The following is an 18,278-nucleotide window of genomic DNA, read 5'->3' on the forward strand; positions in this document are numbered from 1 at the left end:
TTAAGCCAAAACTTCCTTTTGATTTTTTTATGCCATGAAATTTTGTTCTGGAATACCGATGCCAGTCAATTAACTCAAGTTGTTTTTTTACTCATCACCTCTTAATTCTATTCAATCTTTTTTGGGTACAGCCCATTTTTCCAATCCTGTCTCTTTTTTTTCATTCTATCAAATCTTTTCCTTTTTTTTCTTTCTTCAAAACATGATTATTGCCTGTCCAGACAATGAACAATGGGCATTTGTGGGGACTGCTCCCTCCCTCTCTCTCTCTTTCCCCTCTCCCTCTCTCCCAGAGCCAGCGAGATCTGCGCCGCTCCTCCACTCTCTTCCCCCACGCCGTCTCCCTTTAACGCAGCGAAATAAGAACAAACACAAGTGTAGTTGTTGTTCAGAAGCCCCGCATCCCCGGGGTGAGCGGTGGCGAGGAGGGAGGTTTCGCTTGCGTTTGTTCGTATTTCGCTGCGTTAGAGGGAGACGGGCCCAGGGAAGAGAGTGGAGCAGCAGCACAGATCTCGCTGGCACTGGGAGAGAGTGAGAGAGAGGGAGGGAGCAGCACCCTCTGACACCCTCCCCCTCCCCGCGCTCCCGCTCTCACCCTCTGCTCCCTCTACCCCGACTCTCTCCCACCCTCCTCTCTCTCTCCCTCCCTCCCTCTCTCCCCCTATCGCTCTCCCTCCCCAGGTTGAGCGGCGGCGAGGAGGGAGGTTGCGAGGTGGGCGCTGCAATCTCTCGCCTTGTCCCGACTCTCGGTCGGTGCCGATCTGCACTTCGGTGAACCTTCGCTGACAGCTTCTACCTCCAGTCCCCACCGCCTAAGAGCTTGCCGCGGGCCGGATAAAATCTCTCGGCGGGCTGAATGTGGCCCGCGGCCCATAGTTTGGAGACCGCTGCATTAGAACATCCTTCATCAGGACTGAAGAAAGTATGTAATCCTCCACAGCTAGAACACATAACCAAGAAACTTCTTTATCATGTACACATTAAAGGATACTTTTTATCCCGTCCACATTGGATGGTACAAGAACAGCCTTAGGAATGGAAGAGAAAAACAGGCATACATAACTGAAACAATAATCACAACGTATTCAATGTTCCTGAATCTATCACACCCTATGTTATCACGTCATTCAACATGTTTTTAAATGTTCCTATACTGCCACACCAATCACTATGTAAAAGACAACACAGGTATTTTCTGAAGATGAAAAAAACTGCACATGCTGGACAGCTGAAATTAAAAAGTTAACATTTCAGGTTGATGAACCTTTGTAAGAGTTGAGAGAGACCGAAGACAAGTTAATTTTAAGTTGCAGAGAGGATGGCGAAGGGATGGATAGGACTGGAGCAATATCTTGATGTGGTGAAGGCAGGGCTGCTTAAAAGGTAGCATAAATTAAGTCATCTAGTTGATGGGTTGATGAGGGTAGAGAGAGAAGAATACAAAGAAAGTTTTTTTTGCCTCTGTCCCTTTTTCGCAACTTTTCTTGGCCAAAGAGTAAATAAAGGTTTTAGCCTTTGCCAGTTGCAATGGTTATTTGTTCCATTTTCTATTTCCCTCTACTTAGCTATTCCCTATGCTGACCAAATTCCCGACTTTTGCACTAATTTAACTCCACTGAAAAAAAAATCATCACATTTTCAACTGGAAGGTTTAAATGATTATATAGTGTCATAGAGTGATACAGTGTAGAAACAGGCCCTTCGGCCCAACTTGCTCACACCGGCCAACATGTTCCAGCTACACAAGTCCCACCTGCCAGCGTTTGGTCTATATCCCTCCAAACTTGGCCTATCCATGTACCTGTCTAACTGTTTCTTCAACGTTGGGATAAACCAAGCCTCAACTACCTCTTCTGGCAGCTTATTCCATCCACCCACCACCCTTTGTGTGAAAAGGTTACCCCTCAGATTCCTATTAAATCTTTTCCCCTTCACCCTAAACCTATGTCCTCTGGTCCTCGATTCACCTACTCTGGGCAAGAGACTCTGTGCACCTACTCGATCTATTCCTATCATGATTTTATACACTTCTATAAGATCACCCCTCATCCTCCTGCGCGCCAGGGAATAGAGTCCCAGCCTACTCAACCTCTCCCTGCTCAACCAGGCCCTCTAGTCCTGGATTACATGTTTATTATTTTGCTATTTGTTTATTATTTTTTAGTTATTTCAGCTTGTGCCTTACCCAAATATCTCAAGATCTGTAGAATTATTTTACTTCCTGTTTGTCATCTCTCAGAACTTTCCAAACTGGTTGGCTACTCAGCCAACTCAATGACAGAACTGTTTCTGAACATAACAGAGACCTGATAATCACTAATTGGGGTCACACTGGGGACCGATCATACAGCCTATTGAGAGATGGAAGCTTGTGGAAGGTAAAAAGCATGTCACAGATTATATTCCTGGCCATGAATTCTTACCCAAAGGACCATTGAGTTTGAAATAAAATAGCAAAATTCCAAATATTGTTAGTTACCAAAAAAAATGGGGTAAGCCATCATATAATTAGGTGATGTATCACACTATTTAGATTTTTAATTACTTTCGCAAAGGTATTTACTGTAAAAAGTATTTGAATCAACTGCACTGGAATAAAACTCTTATTCCTTTCTATTTTCAATTTTAGTTTGGATTCTGTATCAGAATTGCACTGGGGTGAGGGCATAGCAAAGTTAAAAAAGATATTTCATATTAAGAATTAGCTTGAAAGAGGGAAACAAAAATGGAAAATGAGTCAGAACGTAGGTCGAGGAAAATAAAAGTTTGGGAAACTCTATTCTTTAGTTTGGCTTCATGTTGCTTTTCAAATTGCAAATTAAAATCTCATATTTTCTCATTATATTGAAGGAGGCTATCTGGTCCATTAAGTTCACACAAGATCAGGCAGCTTCTCTGGAGAAAAGGAATAGGTGACGTCCGAAGAAGGGTCTCGACCTGAAATGCCACCTATTCCTTTTCTCCAGAGATGCTGCTTGACCTGCTAAGTTACTCCAGTTTTTTGAGTCTATCTTCTCAGAACAATGCTATCAGTTCCATTTCACCACTTATTTTTCTGTAACCTATTCTCTTTCACATGCACATCAATTTCTCCACCCCAACCACCCCGGTTCTGCTGTCACCCATCTGCAGGAGAGGCAAATTTACAGTTAGCCAATTAACCAATAAACACATTTGTGGGATATGATAGGAAAGCAGAGCACCTGAGGGAAACCTATGTGGTCACGGCGAGAATGTGCCACACAGAAAAGGAACCAAGGTTTAGGTCCCTGGAGTTGTGCACTCTTAATATCACAAATAACTTTGTTGGCCATCACAAGTTTGTAACTCAACAATTTCCATAATAAAAGGCTACTTAGCTGAATATTGTTAATTGGCCTGTAACTTTGATGGGACTTTACTGGAAACACGAAATGCAATTACATGGGTTATGCAGAAAAGAGCAATGGATCCTTTAGTGTTGATTATGTTTCTTCATTTGTTCACGATTTGTCCCTCTCGAGCACATATTTCTGCTGAAAGAAGCTTTCAGACTAATTTGATGAATTTCATAATAAATCTGATACATACAGTGGAACTGCAAGCACAGTTCACTCTGCTGCCATCTTCTTCAGTGTAGCATAAATCGCCAGCAATGCAGCCTTTCGAGGTAGAGAGCTACAAAATAGAAATCAAACATTTTATGAAAAAAATAATTCAAAGGATTCAAAGGACTTTTATTGTCACATGTGCAATTAAGGTACAGTGATATGCGAATTACTATACGGCCATACGAAAAAAAGCACCAATACACACAATTACATAAAAGTTAACATAAACATCCACCACAGCAGACTCCCCACATTCCTCACTATGATGGAAGGTAAAAAGGTCCAATCTTCTTCCACTTATTCTCCTGTGGTCGGGGGCAGTCGAACCGTCGGGCGATCGAAGTGTCCACAGCCGGCGGTTGAAGTCCCCATCGGGGCGATTGAAACTCCCACGTCGGGGCAGTCAAAACTCCCGCGGCTTGGTGTCCCCGAAGTCGGTCTCTGACCAGAGATAGCGGGCTCCGTGATTTTAAAGTCCGCAGGCACCCACGGTTGGAGCTCCGAGGTTGATCCCTGGCAAAGGGATTGCGGGCTCCGCGATGGTAAGTCTGCAGGCTCCGTGGTGGAGCTATCGTCGATCTCCAGCAAAGGCCGCCAACTCCTCGATGTTAGGCCTCAGTGCGGACGGAGATACGATACGGAAAAAAAAAAAATCGCATCTCTGTCAAGGTAAGAGATTAGGAAAAGTTTCCCCCAACCCCCTCCCCCACATAAAACAAGCTAAAGAACACGAGGAAACATACATTTAACACATACTATCAAACACAAAGGAAAGAAAGGACAGGCAGACTGTTGGCGAGGCAGCCATTGCTGGCAATGCATAGTGTATTTCCTGACCTTAGAATATCCCAATGAGTATTGTGTAGATAATAACCAGATAACCTACAAATTTCACCTGATATATTCAGAACTTTATTCTATTTTACAACTATGATTTAACTTAGTGTTGAACTAAAAAATAAATTAAAATTTTCAAACAGTTATTATTCCATATTCCAGGAATCATTTCTGAACATTGAAAATAAAAATAATAACTCAAATACTGTTCTGAATAGATGTCTTATTTGCCCTACCATGTGCATCAGAGAAATTCAGATTTTCTTCTTTCCCACAAAATGCTGCCAATTAATTTCTTGGGAAAGTTGCATTATTTTTGGTCAAATCTGGAAGTTTGAGTATATTGATTGTCTTTATAAGCATAACTTACGTTCATCATGTCTTTATTTTTTAAATGCACATTACTGTTTTGGAGGAAGAAGAACATGTGCTATAAGTACTTACAACATGAAGATATCTGCGTTGGACTTTAAGCATGCAACATACATCATTGATAATGCCATCAAGAGTAACCTGTGAGCCAAACAACTGTGTATCATTGTAGTACAGGTCTCTGAAATACAAATGACCATATGTATGATTGTCATTTATTCATTGTCACTAGGTTAAAATCTTGAAATATTCTACCCAACAGCATTGTGAAAGCATGTTCACCTCATGAATTATTGCAGGCCAAGAAGGAAGCGCAACGCCATCTTCTCAAGGATAACACCAGAATAGCCAATAGATACTATCCTTGATTGTAACACTCAAAAATAATATATACACAATTAAAAAAATGAATGCATGATCAAATTCATATGACAATAACACGGAACACACTTAGTCTAATGGCAACAGCACAATTTCAGTTCTGCAGATGAGGCTTTCCAAGCAATAATGATACTGGTACCTAATTTTTGTTTATTGCGGCTTGCTGATTTGCAGCAAATCATTGTGAGCAATTGCTTGGTAAAAATTCCTAAAATGGACAGATAACTGCCATCTCCTCCATCACATCTATATCTTAACATTCTGTCACCTTTTAGTTGCATAAGTATTGCTCTGTACCAACTTGTAGATCATCGACAGAGTCTTGAGTATCAGAGCTGTAAGGAAAACAGTTGTTAGTAGCCAAAATGGACATTTCACATTTTTCCCCACAATCTATTTCATTTGCCAAACTTTTGCCAGTGTTTAATCAATCCTTCATAGCCTTTTTATTTGGTTGATGAAATTACGAAGGCAGATTTCGAGGACAAATAAATAATTTGTTTTTAATAAGCTTGATGATTTTATGCACCTCTCATGATTCAATGTCATTTTATATTTTCTGGTAATATTTAGTGAGGTCTTGTATTTTACATGCCAAAAATGCTTTGAGAGTGCACGTTATTGTAGTCCTCATGGCTGGAAAGAACAGAAGCTTGATCCCCATCTGTGTCCAATTCTTAGTGGCAGTAAAAGAACTACCTCGAAGAAATTAGGTATATTTCTACTCTTTAACATCTTTTTTACCATATTCTTCAAATGCCAATTGCCTTTGTGGATGTTGGCTAAAGACTGAGGTAAAATGTAGTGGTGATGCCTCTAATCCTGCAATTCAAAATTGATTGCCATATCGCGGTTGAATTAATTTAGTTTAGTTTAGTTTAGTGATACAGCGTGGAAACAGGCCCTTTGGCCCACCGAGCACCGACTAACGATTATTGCACATTAACACTACCCTACACGCACTGGGGATAATTTAACATTTACACCCACGCAGGTCACGGGGAGAACGTACAAACTCCGTACAGACAAGCACCCTTAGTCAGGATCAAACCCAGTTCTCTGGCGCTGTAAGGTAGTTGCTCTACCGCTCCACCACCGTGCTGACCATTGCTGGGTTGAATTAATGGAAAGGTTTGGCTACTAGTGTCCATAGAACAAGAACTCAGCAAGGAATCAACCACTGCCAGAGGTACGCGCCCCATCAGTAAATAATTTTGGAAAATCATTTTAGAATTTATATTGTTCTTTGCAATATTTTACATTTATTATATATTTTTCCTATTGTAATAGTCTTAATTATTTATGCATAACATGAAGTCTCAGCATTTTTGTTGACTGAAATTATATCTTGAAAGACAATAAAGCATACATTTGCTTGGAAGCAACTACCAAAATAAGAACTTACCAAACCTATGGATAGATTTGGAACATTCACACTTCACTTTGCTCACATTGCAATCAGATACCAGCTGTAAACCAACATTGTCATCAAACCTGTCAATACATAAAATTTAACTAAATTAGTCTTTACTTATTAGGATTGTCATTTTTGATCTTAATCTAATTTTCCCAACTTCGCTGAACAAAAAGCAAATTATTTAGCATTTTTGACAGGCAGTGTTCAATTATCCTAAATTAATATATACAAGTGTTCTCTTTTGGTTTATATCAAAGCCTCCACGCAGGATGTCATCAAATAAGGATGTCATCACATGGAGATTCACCACCATATGATATAATTGTTTGGGCACTATAAATTTTACTCCTTAAAAGAAAATCCAAGCATAATTATGATCTGATCAAGATAAACAACTGCAGCTCACAAGATCCTGATCTTTGAAGCCCTTTGACTTTTCACTTGCAGGATTGTCTGTTAGAATTTTAAAACAAGTTTAAAACAGCTCTACTTCGTATTCATGGCTCATTGGTGGACAAATTCAAAATTAGAATCACCAACATTTGTTTGTACTTGGAACTTAAGAAGAGGTTTAGCAGCAGCATACATTTACATTTACTACGTGACCCCAATGCTTACTTTAATTTGGCTATTTGAAAGACAAAAAAGCTTGGATTATTATACGTAAAGAAAAGCTTGGATTCTGTATGAAAGCAGAAAATATTAGATAAGCTCAATAAGTCAAATTTGTATTCCTTTCCTAGGAGAAGCAGTTAAGGTATAAGGCCAATGAAAAATAATTACAGACATTTCAGGATTAAGCTCGTATGGAGATATAAGAGGACTAAAAACAGAGAGTTTATCTTGCCTGAAGGTGGACGATACCAGCATTCTTTACCAATGTCTTAAGGTGCCTCCTGAAGGCTGTCTGCAGCTAGTATGCAGCTAACTTTTTCACCCAGAGAGTTGTGAATTTGTGGAATTCTCTGCCACAGAAGGCAGTGGAGGCCAATTCACTGAATGAATTTAAAAGAGAGTTAGATGGAGCTCTTGGGGCTAGCGGAATCAAGGGGTATATGGGGAAAAGGCAGGGACGGGTTACTGATTGTGGATGATCAGCAATGATCACATTGAATGGCAGTGGTGGCTCGAAGGGCTGAATGGCCTCCTCCTGCACCTATTTTCTATGTTTCTCTGTTTCTAAGTACACGTCCTCCCCAGATTATGAATGCCCAAGTTATGTACAGCCCATACATTAGAGTGAGCATTTGGGAGACTGGAGGGATGGCTTTGTTAGTTGCTTTAGGGCTACAGGCATGTTCTGCCATGTGGGAAACTTGGTTCACAGTCACATGTATGATTTGCAAACTGTTTGGGTTACAAATAGTTTCATGGGAACAGAACCCCATTGTAACCCGGGGAGGGTCTGTATACAGCAAAGCAGAGATCTCTACTGCTCAGTACATCACAAGCGATACCTTGCAGGTAACAATTTGGAAATCCTTTAGCATAGCCTTCCACTTTCTTCACAGACATCTGGTGGATTTTGTCACTGATCTGTCCCCATTGTGAGGTGGTTCCCCAGATATGGTATGCAAAACATGTTATATTTGGGTCTTCAGTGCCAAGGGGCAACATTGTGCTGTCTTTAGCATACAGCCCATTCTCTCATATGCTATGGAAAAAGAAGTAGCTGGTTGCCTGACTCCCTTACTAAACAAGAATATGTCTATCTCCGCCATAAAAATATAATTGTCTTGCCTCCACAACTGCCTGTGGTAATGAATTCCACAGATTGACCACCCTCTGACTGAGGAGATTCCTCCTCATCTCCTTTCTAAAGGTACCTCCTTTTATTCTGAGGCTATAGCCTTTGGTCCTAGACTCTCCCACTGCGGGGCGGCACAGTGGTGCAGCGGTAGAGTTGCTGCCTTAAAGCGCTTGCAGCGCCAGAGACCCGGCTTCGATTCCGACTACGGGTGCTGTATGTGTGGAGTTTGTACGTTTCCCCTGACCGCGTGGGTTTTCTCCGAGATCTTCGGTTTCCTCCCACACTCCAAAGACGTACAGGTTTGTAGGTTAATTGGCTTGGTCTAAATGTAAATTGCCCCTCGTGCGTGTAGGATAGTGTTAATGTGCGGCGATTGCTGCTCTGTGCGGACTCAGTGTGCCGAAGGGCCTGTTTCTGCGCTGCATCTCTAAACTAAACTAAAATAGTGGAAACATCCTCTTCACATTCACTCTATCGAGGCCTTTCACTATTCTATCCAGGCTGTTACACTCCAGGGTTCTGGAGTTGTTCAGCTCAAGACTGGCACAAGACTTGATCCAGGTCATACAAAACATATGGGCAATACGGCAAAATGTTTTCACACAGGTTACTCAATTTCATTCATATTTATGACCTATCGAATAAGTATGACAATGCTCCATCTTATTAACTATGATAGATTTATTGTCTCGTTATTTTAAAATTAAAATTAAAATTTCTCATGAAGCATTTACTGAGAAAAGCACATCATTGATTGAATCTCCTTTCCCACAAATATTGATGCTTCTGGACCAACTAAAGACATTATAACTTATTTTACTTTGATAGGATTAATCGAATACTTAATTTTTTCAGAAGAGTATTATACTTGAATCATCATATGAATATAGTAAAAACATACCGAATATTTTCCCAGGATGATCTTCTATCAAAAGTGATAATTGGGGGCTCTCCTTTAGCAAGATTTGCCAATGTCTCTTCAACAATATTTTCAATTGCTTTAAGAACATCAGAACTGAAAGAGTCATCATTAATTTTATTAAACTGAAACAATATTCAAGTAAAGAAATATTTAAATAAGACTGCTGTGAGGAATGAAAACATTATATATTTAAAATGTTATGTTAGGAATTAGTTTGGAACTCTTTTCTGCACAGTTGAGTATTCTACGACGATTTGACTTTTGATGGTCAGTAAAACGGATTAATCAACAGTTGAGATGAATAATGCTAAGTGATAAAATATACCTTGAGGCAGGCTAAAAGACTGAGACGTCAAAGTGGAACTTAGAAGAGAATGGAAGTGACAGATAACTAGTTCAGGGCACGTTCCCAAACAGCCACAGAACATGCAGCTCCTTCTCCTTTACCGCTTCCCTTCCCACCATCCACAGGCACAAACAGCCCCTCAAATTGACATTGCAATTACTCACAGAGCAGCACAGCATGCATGGAAACAAACCCTTTGGCTCACCTTGCCAATTATCTATCCATTCCTTCCAGACAATACCTGACCTGCTGAGTTACTCCAACACTTTGTGTTTTATACAAGATTCCGGAATCTGCAGTTCCGTGTGTTTATAAAGTTTATTACAGAACTACACACGACTAACCAAGGTTTGAAAAATAATGCTTTGGAATTGAAAGGTGACATAAATTCCTGCTAAGGCCATTCATACTGGTCACCCTTGAGCATTCTAGAACCACGGTCAACTATTCCTAAACCTTCGATTTGTACCAGCATCTGCAGTTATTTTCTTATTCCTACAATGGACACACCCAGATCACCGAGGTAGGCTGTAAAATATAATAGTTTCAATGGTTTCTTTATTGTCACATGTATCAGGTACAGTGAAATATATTTTTGCATACAGATCAGCAAAACTATCTCTGTACATAAGCACAGTCAGTACAGTATGCACAGAACAGCCCACTGAGACCAAATGCAAGAGGTGCCATTTTGGCACCATTGTACAGTCTCAGCTGCAGCTGGCCATAAAGGCCCATTGCAGCCTTTGCCTCCATTTTGGTTGTCCTGCAATCCGATGTCCCTCTCCACGCCTGGCCCTCCTCAGTCCTTGTTCCCCGGGGGTCGTTTCCTGAGGCCGACCTCGAGGATGCAGAAGGTAAGAAACCCCGGATTGTCTCAGCGGGCTCTTTATCCAGCTTCCGCCGCCATCGTCGTCTCCTTCCACCCCCATTCCAATTCCTGATTCATGGGGTGAGCAGGGTCCGGGCTCGGCAGTCTTCCCTCTCTGAGTGAGCCAGGCCTATGGTTGGGATGCAGCCAGGGATCGCGGGTCCGCTGGGCTGAGCCCCAGGCTGCTAAAGGGCCTCCAGCGGCCCTCGCCATCGTCGAGGCCCTGAACTGTCTCCTGCAGCCAGTCTGCTTACCGACCATCTGTCCGACTCCCACTTCTCCGGTCCATGGGGCGAAGAATTATGCACAGTTCTGGTCACTAAAATGATAGGAAATATATGATTGCACTGGAGAGGGTGAAGAAGAGATTCATCACAATATCACCTGGAATGGAGTGCTTTGATTATGAGGAGATCCAAATAGGCCAGGTTTGTTTCCCCTGGAAAGAGTAGATTGAAGGACAATGTGATAGAGGCATACAAAGTAAGGTAAGGTAAAAACTTCTCCCTTTAGCAGAGGAGTCCATAACCAGAGTGCATAGATTTAAGGTAAGGGATGGGATACTTAAATAGAATTTGAGAAATATTTTTTTCAATCTGGGTTATTTTGGAACACGTTGCCCGAGGTGAAGTTAGAAGCAGGTTCTCCCACAATTCTTTAGTATTTAGATGAGCACGGAAATGGCATAAAATCATAAGATGGAATTAGGTGATTTGACCTATCGAGTCGGCTCCATCATTCAATCATTGATCTATTTTTCCCTCTCAAGCCCATTCTCCCAGCTTCTCCCTGTAACCTTTAATGCCCTTACTAATTAAGAACCTATCAAACTCTGCTTTAAAAATATCCAATGACTTGGCAGCCAAAGCCGTCTGTGGCAATGATTTTCACAGATCACCACCTTCTGACTAAAGTAATGTAATTTTATTTTGAGGCTGTGTCCTCTGGCCCTAGACCCTCCCACTACTGGAAACATCCTCTCTACATTCACTTTATCCAGACAATAGACAATAGACAATAGACAATAGACAATAGGTGCAGGAGTAGGCCATTCAGCCCTTCGAGCCAGCACCGCCATTCAATGCGATCATGGCTGATCACTATCAATCAGTACCCCGTTCCTGCCTTCTCCCCATACCCCCTCACTCCGCTATCCTTAAGAGCTCTATCCAGCTCTCTCTTGAAAGCATCCAACGAACTGGCCTCCACTGCCTTCTGAGGCAGAGAATTCCACACCTTCACCACCCTCTGACTGAAAAAGTTCTTCCTCATCTCCGTTCTAAATGGCCTACCCCTTATTCTCAAACTGTGGCCCCTTGTTCTGGACTCCCCCAACATTGGGAACATGTTATCTGCCTCTAATGTGTCCAATCCCCTAATTATCTTATATGTTTCAATAAGATCCCCCCTCATCCTTCTAAATTCCAGTGTATACAAGCCCAATCGCTCCAGCCTTTCAACATACGACAGTCCCGCCATTCCGGGAATTAATCTAGTGAACCTACGCTGCACGCCCTCCATAGCAAGAATATCCTTCCTCAAATTTGGAGACCAAAACTGCACACAGTACTCCAGACCTTTCATAATTCGGTGGGTTCAATGAGGTAGGGTACTGACATGGATAGAAAATTGGTTGACAGACAGAAAACAAAGAGTGGGGATAAATGGGTCCCTTTCAGAATGGCAGGCAGTAACTAGTGGGGTACCGCAAGGCTCGGTGCTGGGACCACAGTTATTTACAATATACATTAAGGACTTGGATGAAGGGATTAAAAGTACCATTAGCAAATTTGCAGACGATACAAAGCTGGGTGGTAGTGTGAACTGTGAGGAAGATGCTATGAGGTTGCAGGGTGACTTGGACAGGTTGTATGAGTGGGCGGATGCATGGCAGATACAGTTTAATGTGGATAAGTGTGAGGTTATCCACTTTGGTGGTAAGAATAGGAAAGCAGAGTCATCTGAATGGTGTCAAGTTAGGAACAGGAGAGGTACAACGAGATCTGGGTGTCCTAGTGCATCAGTCACTGAAAGGAAGCATGCAGGTACAGCAGGCAGTGAAGAAAGCCAATGGAATTTTGGCCTTCATAACAAGAGGAGTTGAGTATAGGAGCAAAGAGGTCCTTCTGCAGTTGTATAGGGCCCTAGTGAGACTGCACCTGGAGTACTGTGTGCAGTTTTGGTCTCCAAATTTGAGGAAGGATATTCTTGCTATTGAGGGCGTGCAGCGTAGGTTTACTAGGTTAATTCCCGGAATGGCGGGACTTTCATATGTTGAAAGACTGGAGCGACTAGGCTTGTATACATTGGAATTTAGAAGGATGAGAGGAGATCTTATCAAAACGTATAAGATTATTAAGGGGTGGTACACGTTAGAGGCAGGAAACATGTTCCCAATGTTGGGGGAGTACAGAACAAGGGGCCACAGTTTAAGAATAAGGGATAGGCCATTTAGAACTGAGATGAGGAAAAACTTTTTCAGTCAGAGAGTTGTGAATCTGTGGAATTCTCTGCCTCAGAAGGCAGTGGAGGCTAATTCTCTGAATGCATTCAAGAGAGAGCTAGATAGAGCTCTTAAGGATAGTGGAGTCAGGGGGTCTGGGGAGAAGGCAGGAACGGGGTACTGATTGAGAATGATCAGCATGATCACATTGAATGGAGGTGCGAAGGGCCGAATGGCCTCCTCCTGCACCTATTGTCTATTGTCTATGACATCCCCCCCATCCTTCTAAGCTCCAGCGAGTACATGCCTTGAGCCTTCAAACGTTCCTCATTTTTGTAAATCTTCTCTGGACTCGCTCCAATGCCAGGACATCCTTCCTTAGGTATGGGACCCCAAACCGCTGGTAATATTCCAAATGTGGCCTTTTAAAACCTCAGCATTACATCCTTGCTTTTGTATTCTCGTCTTCTCAAAATGAATTCTAACATTGGATTTGCCATCTTTAACACCAACTCAACCTGCAAATTTACCTTTTGGGAATTCTGCGCCAGCACTCCCAAGTCCCCTTGCAGCTCCAATTTCTGAATCCTCTCCCCATTTATAAAATTATCAATGCCTTTATTTCTTCTACCAAAGTGCATGACTGTACACTGTGGTACACTGTATTCCAATTGGCATGTCTTTGCTCAATTTTCCAACCTGTCCAAGTCCTGCAGCAGACTCCCTACTAGATTAGGATAGATGGGTACTTGAGAGCTAGTACAGACCTGGTGGGCCAAATGGTCTGTTTCCCTGTAATTTGATTGTATAGAAAACAGAATTCATATTCTAGATAGGAAATAATTCCCCATTACAGAATGGAAATGTATGATCGATTTTGTATATTACTGTGCCCAGGTTATATTAGAATCACAAAATAAACCAAGCACAGTTTGTTTGAGCTCCTCGTGTCTCATATTTATGTTTTCCAATTTGTAATCAACTTCAATAGAAAAAATAAACAAAAACAAAACTTTTACAGGCACCAATGCTCCCAGAAACATTGACAAGATTGCTCTATTTTCAACTATAGAGCCCCACTTTTTTTCCAGCAACATTGTTTTTCCAATCGGCTAGTCATGTCAGAAATTTTCTTTGACGAATTCACCCAAAAGGAACCTCATCAAAACAAAGTATTCTATTCAACAGAAAAAAATCCATTTACTCTGTCTTTTTAAGGAGAGAGGAAACATTCAAAAATGGCATCTTCTACCAATAACGGCCAGATAATTTCTCAAGGAGTTTAACATGGAGGATAGTTAGATACAGAGTAAACGTCTTAAATCTATTTCAGTCACTTATTATGGGCCTGATTGACAGGTGAAACGTGCAATGAGCGATTCACCTCCAGACACTCCAAATCCTTTCAATCTAGAAAGCACAAATCAAGGGAATATGATGGAATACTTTTCACTTGCCTGGATGAGTGCAGCTTCAACACCATCTAGAATACCATTTGGGACTAGCACCTCATCCATCATTCAATTCCTCCATCACCAATGTACATGCCATCTCCAAAATGCATTGTATTTATTCAATTACGCTACTCTGACAGGACTTCACAAACCTGTAATCTCTATCACCAAGAATGACAAGGGCAACAGATGTATGAAACACCACCACCTGCAGATTCTCCTTCAAGCTGCACATCATTAAGACTTGGACCTTCACCGTTAACTGTGGAACTCCAACTCCACCAAGTCTGCTGTTCACAAATGCAGATTACCATCTGCTTTGCAATGGCAATTAGGGTCAAGTAATCAATGCTAACCTTACCAACAACACCCAAATCCCCCTGAAAAATAATGAGTAAAGAAAACAGATCAACTCCATACTAACTGAATGCAGTGTCAGGTATCTAGCCTGCTGATGACTACAGTGAACTTCTGTCATTGATGTTTTGCTGTGGAGCGGTTCAATCCAATTGTAACATTCAACTGTAATATTGGTCTCTGTCACAATAGCAGTAACCTTAAACACACCCTTAAAGCCAGCGATGTCAAGAGGTAATGCTGAAACATCAGGCTATTTAGGCAGCAGCCTCATGGCCAATCTGTCAATCCATGGAAGCTTGATCGAGGAGGAAGTACGAGCAGGGCAATGTGTCCAATAATTAAACCTGATCTTCTTTCTCCCAGCCCCTTCACATAACCCCCTTTTCCCACCCAGGACTCAGCTTGCTGCCTAACCCACCTCAGACCCCATCACACTGTCCCAACCAACCACCCACGATTTAGCCTTCAACCAAGTCCAGCGCCCACCAACCCCCAGCAGTCCAGCGCCCATCTCCCTTGGGGCCTTCGACAGCCTAGCTCCCACCACCCTTATCCACTCGACCAACCCCCTTCCGCTCGATAGCCCAACGACCACCACCCCGACCCTCAGCAGCCGACCACGGCTGTCCTCTCAACAGCCCAACGCCCACCATCCGTCCCCTCGACAGCCCAGCTCCCACCACCCTGGCCCCTCAATTACCCTCCTTCCCCTCGTTAGCCCATCGCCCACCACCCCAACCCTCAGCAGTCCAGCGCCCACCACCCCAATCCTCAGCAGTCCAGCGCCTACCATCCCCCTCCTCAGCAGTCCACCGCCTACCATCCCCCCTCCCCCTCGCCCTCGATAGCACAGTGTCGCTGTCCCCTCAACAGCCCAACGCCCACAAACCTAGTAGCGCCCACCATGCCTGGCCCCAGCCCCTACCTGACGAGCGGCTCGGCTCGCACCAATCGCTGCCCTGAGTCGCGCTGCTCGGCCACTGGATGCCGAGGCCTCCGGAGAAGCGCTGCCAACCGTTGCACGGGCCCCAGGCCGGCGTCGCCGAGGAGCGCCATCCCGCTCTCTCTCTCCTCCCGCGCTCTCTCCCTCCCTCCCGCGCTCTCTCTCTCCCCCCTCCCTCCCGCGCTCTCTCTCTCCCCCCTCCCGCGCTCTCTTTCTCTCCCTCCCGCGCGCGTAACCGCCACCCGAGGCAGGGCGCGAGGCGAATGGCGGGAACCGCGTGGCAGGCGGACAGGTCAGGAGAGTGGCGATGGGGCGAGATGCAATGGGATGGAGGGAGAGGTGACGGCGGGCATGTGGCGGGCGATGGATGAAGGATCAGATGGGGAGGGGAGGGGGGTGGATGTGTAGCACCCGTACTGTCAGAAACGTCAGCGTCGACGACTGGAAATCCGTCGCACCCACACTTTGACTGGGCGGACACTCTGGTGAGAGGTGTGTGGCACATGTTCCCTCCATTGTTAGAGTGAGGCTAAATGCAAATTGGAGGAACAGCATCTGATATTTCGCGTGGGCAGTTTACAGCCCAGTGGGATGATTGTATTGATTTCTCTAACCTCAAGTAACCCTGGCATTCCCTCTCTCTCCCTCCTCCACCCAAGTCGCACCAGCTTCTTGTTTTCACCCAACAAACAGCAAACAATGGCACGTTTCATTTGTCATCGTTACTTTTTTTGCATATCTTTCATTCATTGTTCTTTATCACTCTACATTGCCGTCTATATCTCTCTGTTCCCTTATCCGAAACTAGTCTGAAGAAGGGTCATCGACCCGAAACGTCACCCACTCCTTCTCTCCAGAAATGCTGCCTGTCCCGTTGACTTACTCCAGCTTTTTGTCTATCTTGGGTTTAAAGCAGTTCCTTCCTACACATACGACACAAATAGCTGGAGTAACTCAGCGGGTCAATAGACAATAGGTGCAGGAGGAGGCCATTCGGCCCTTCGAGCCAGCACCACCATTCAATGTGATCATGGCTGATCATTCTCAAGCAGTACCCCGTTCCTGCCTTCTCCCCATACCCCCTGACTCCGCTATCCTTAGGAGCTCTATCTAGCTCTCAATTGAATGCATTCAGAGAATTGGCCTCCACTGCCTTCTGAGAATTCCGCAGATTCACAACTCTCTGACTGAAATGGTTTTTCCTCAGTGACGTTTGGATCGAGACCCTTCTTCAGACTCGACCCGAAATGTCACCCATTCCTTTTCTCCAGAGATGCTGCCTGCGTGAGTTACTCTAGCTTTTTGTGTCCATCTTCGGTTTAAACCAGCATCTGCGGTTCCTTCCTTCACAACAGCTGTGCCCTGTCGCTGCACCATCATTCAGCCCGGGGGCGGGGCCAGAGGAGGAGCGGGGCGGGACGGGCCTGGGGAGGGGCGGACCAATCAACGGAGCGGAAGTTGTGGTAGTGCGCTTGCGTGGTTTCCCTGGAGCTGGGTTTGGATCGGGCCTCAGGATGGGTTGTGATGGAGGAACTATCCCGAAGCGCCATGAACTAGTGAAGGGCCCCAAGAAGGTGGAGCAGGTATGGAAAGACTCATTCTCCTTCCCTCTCAGCCGGCTGATGGTGACTCTGGCAGGGCTCTTGCTGAGGCTTCAGTCCGGTGCGGCAGGACAACGAGTTGCCGGGGTTGCCTGTCAATGTACCCTACGCTCTGACCACCACAATAAGCGTTCTGAAGGCCGTGTTCGGCTTGGGGTCGATTCGAGGTTAAGACGGGAGAAGACAGTGCCACAGTGGCTATGTTGTGAGACTGGTTACAAATGAAAACACTCATTGCTGGGGAAAAAAGTACAAGTGGAGAGAGACACAACGTTAATGGTTCAGATCGTACGTACTCTTCAAAACTGAAAAGAGACAAATCAAATTATCTTTAACTATCTCAAAGGTGGGGTGGGGAGGGGGTAGAACAAAGGGACTGTGGCGCGTCGAGAGAGGCCCGAAATAAAGGCAAGGAGCCGGGTATTTTGGGGCGTTATGGTTTATTACATGGTTATCAGACGGGTCGAGTCTGCCGGAATGGCTTCGCGCCCAAAACCTTGTCCTTATACATGTAGTACCGGACCGCCCCCCCTGGACTGGTCCATTCCCGTGCCGAGGGGTCGGTAGTGGTATGGCCCGACCCTTGGGGGCCGCCACGTCCGGGCGCCACTCCAGGAGATCGGTCTACCCTGCCGGCGTTTCGACCACCCGCACGTGGACATTGTGGGCCCTCTCCCGCCGTCCCAGGGGTGGACTGCTTCACACGGTGGCCGGAGGCCATACCGCTGTCCGACACAGCCACATCTACATGCGCCCGCCACAGGACCACCCCCCCCCAGAACCAGAGGCACGAAGCGCACTGGTGGTCGCACAACCCGACCGGACCGCGTACGGTAATCGGTCGATAGAGTGGCCGGCGGAGGCACAGTTGGAAGGACAGGTGGTGGGACCCGCAAAGGTGGGCGACCTGTGGCTTCAGGCGGTCAATTGACACGGCCTCCGGCCGGCCCCCCATGTCCAAGACAAAGGTTGTCTGTCCGTGCTCCAGCAC

At 44.6% G+C, this 18,278-nt stretch overlaps 2 protein-coding genes across 3 annotated transcripts in view; one reads left to right on the top strand and one right to left on the bottom strand.

Annotated features, from left to right (window-relative positions):
* The window catches only part of spo11 (SPO11 initiator of meiotic double stranded breaks), a 28,242-nt gene extending 12,443 nt beyond the window's left edge, over nt 1–15,799 (bottom strand). The window contains exons 1-7 of the mRNA XM_078418561.1: nt 15,669–15,799; nt 9,249–9,362; nt 6,586–6,674; nt 5,449–5,515; nt 4,872–4,980; nt 3,571–3,657; nt 992–1,028 (exon numbers count right to left, since the gene is read on the bottom strand). Coding sequence (XP_078274687.1) covers nt 992–1,028; nt 3,571–3,657; nt 4,872–4,980; nt 5,449–5,515; nt 6,586–6,674; nt 9,249–9,362; nt 15,669–15,799 — 634 coding nt within the window. The remainder of the gene's footprint in view (nt 1–991; nt 1,029–3,570; nt 3,658–4,871; nt 4,981–5,448; nt 5,516–6,585; nt 6,675–9,248; nt 9,363–15,668) is intronic.
* Nucleotides 15,800–17,139: 1,340 nt separating this feature from the next.
* The window catches only part of rtf2 (replication termination factor 2), a 59,006-nt gene continuing 57,867 nt past the window's right edge, over nt 17,140–18,278 (top strand). For both annotated transcript variants that reach the window (XM_078419252.1, XM_078419253.1), the window contains exon 1: nt 17,140–17,269. In XM_078419252.1, the coding sequence (XP_078275378.1) occupies nt 17,201–17,269 (69 nt within the window). In that variant the 5' untranslated portion in view covers nt 17,140–17,200. The remainder of the gene's footprint in view (nt 17,270–18,278) is intronic.

The sequence above is a fragment of the Rhinoraja longicauda genome, chromosome 22, assembly GCF_053455715.1.
Source record: "Rhinoraja longicauda isolate Sanriku21f chromosome 22, sRhiLon1.1, whole genome shotgun sequence".
Classification (NCBI taxonomy): Eukaryota; Metazoa; Chordata; class Chondrichthyes; order Rajiformes; family Arhynchobatidae; genus Rhinoraja; species Rhinoraja longicauda.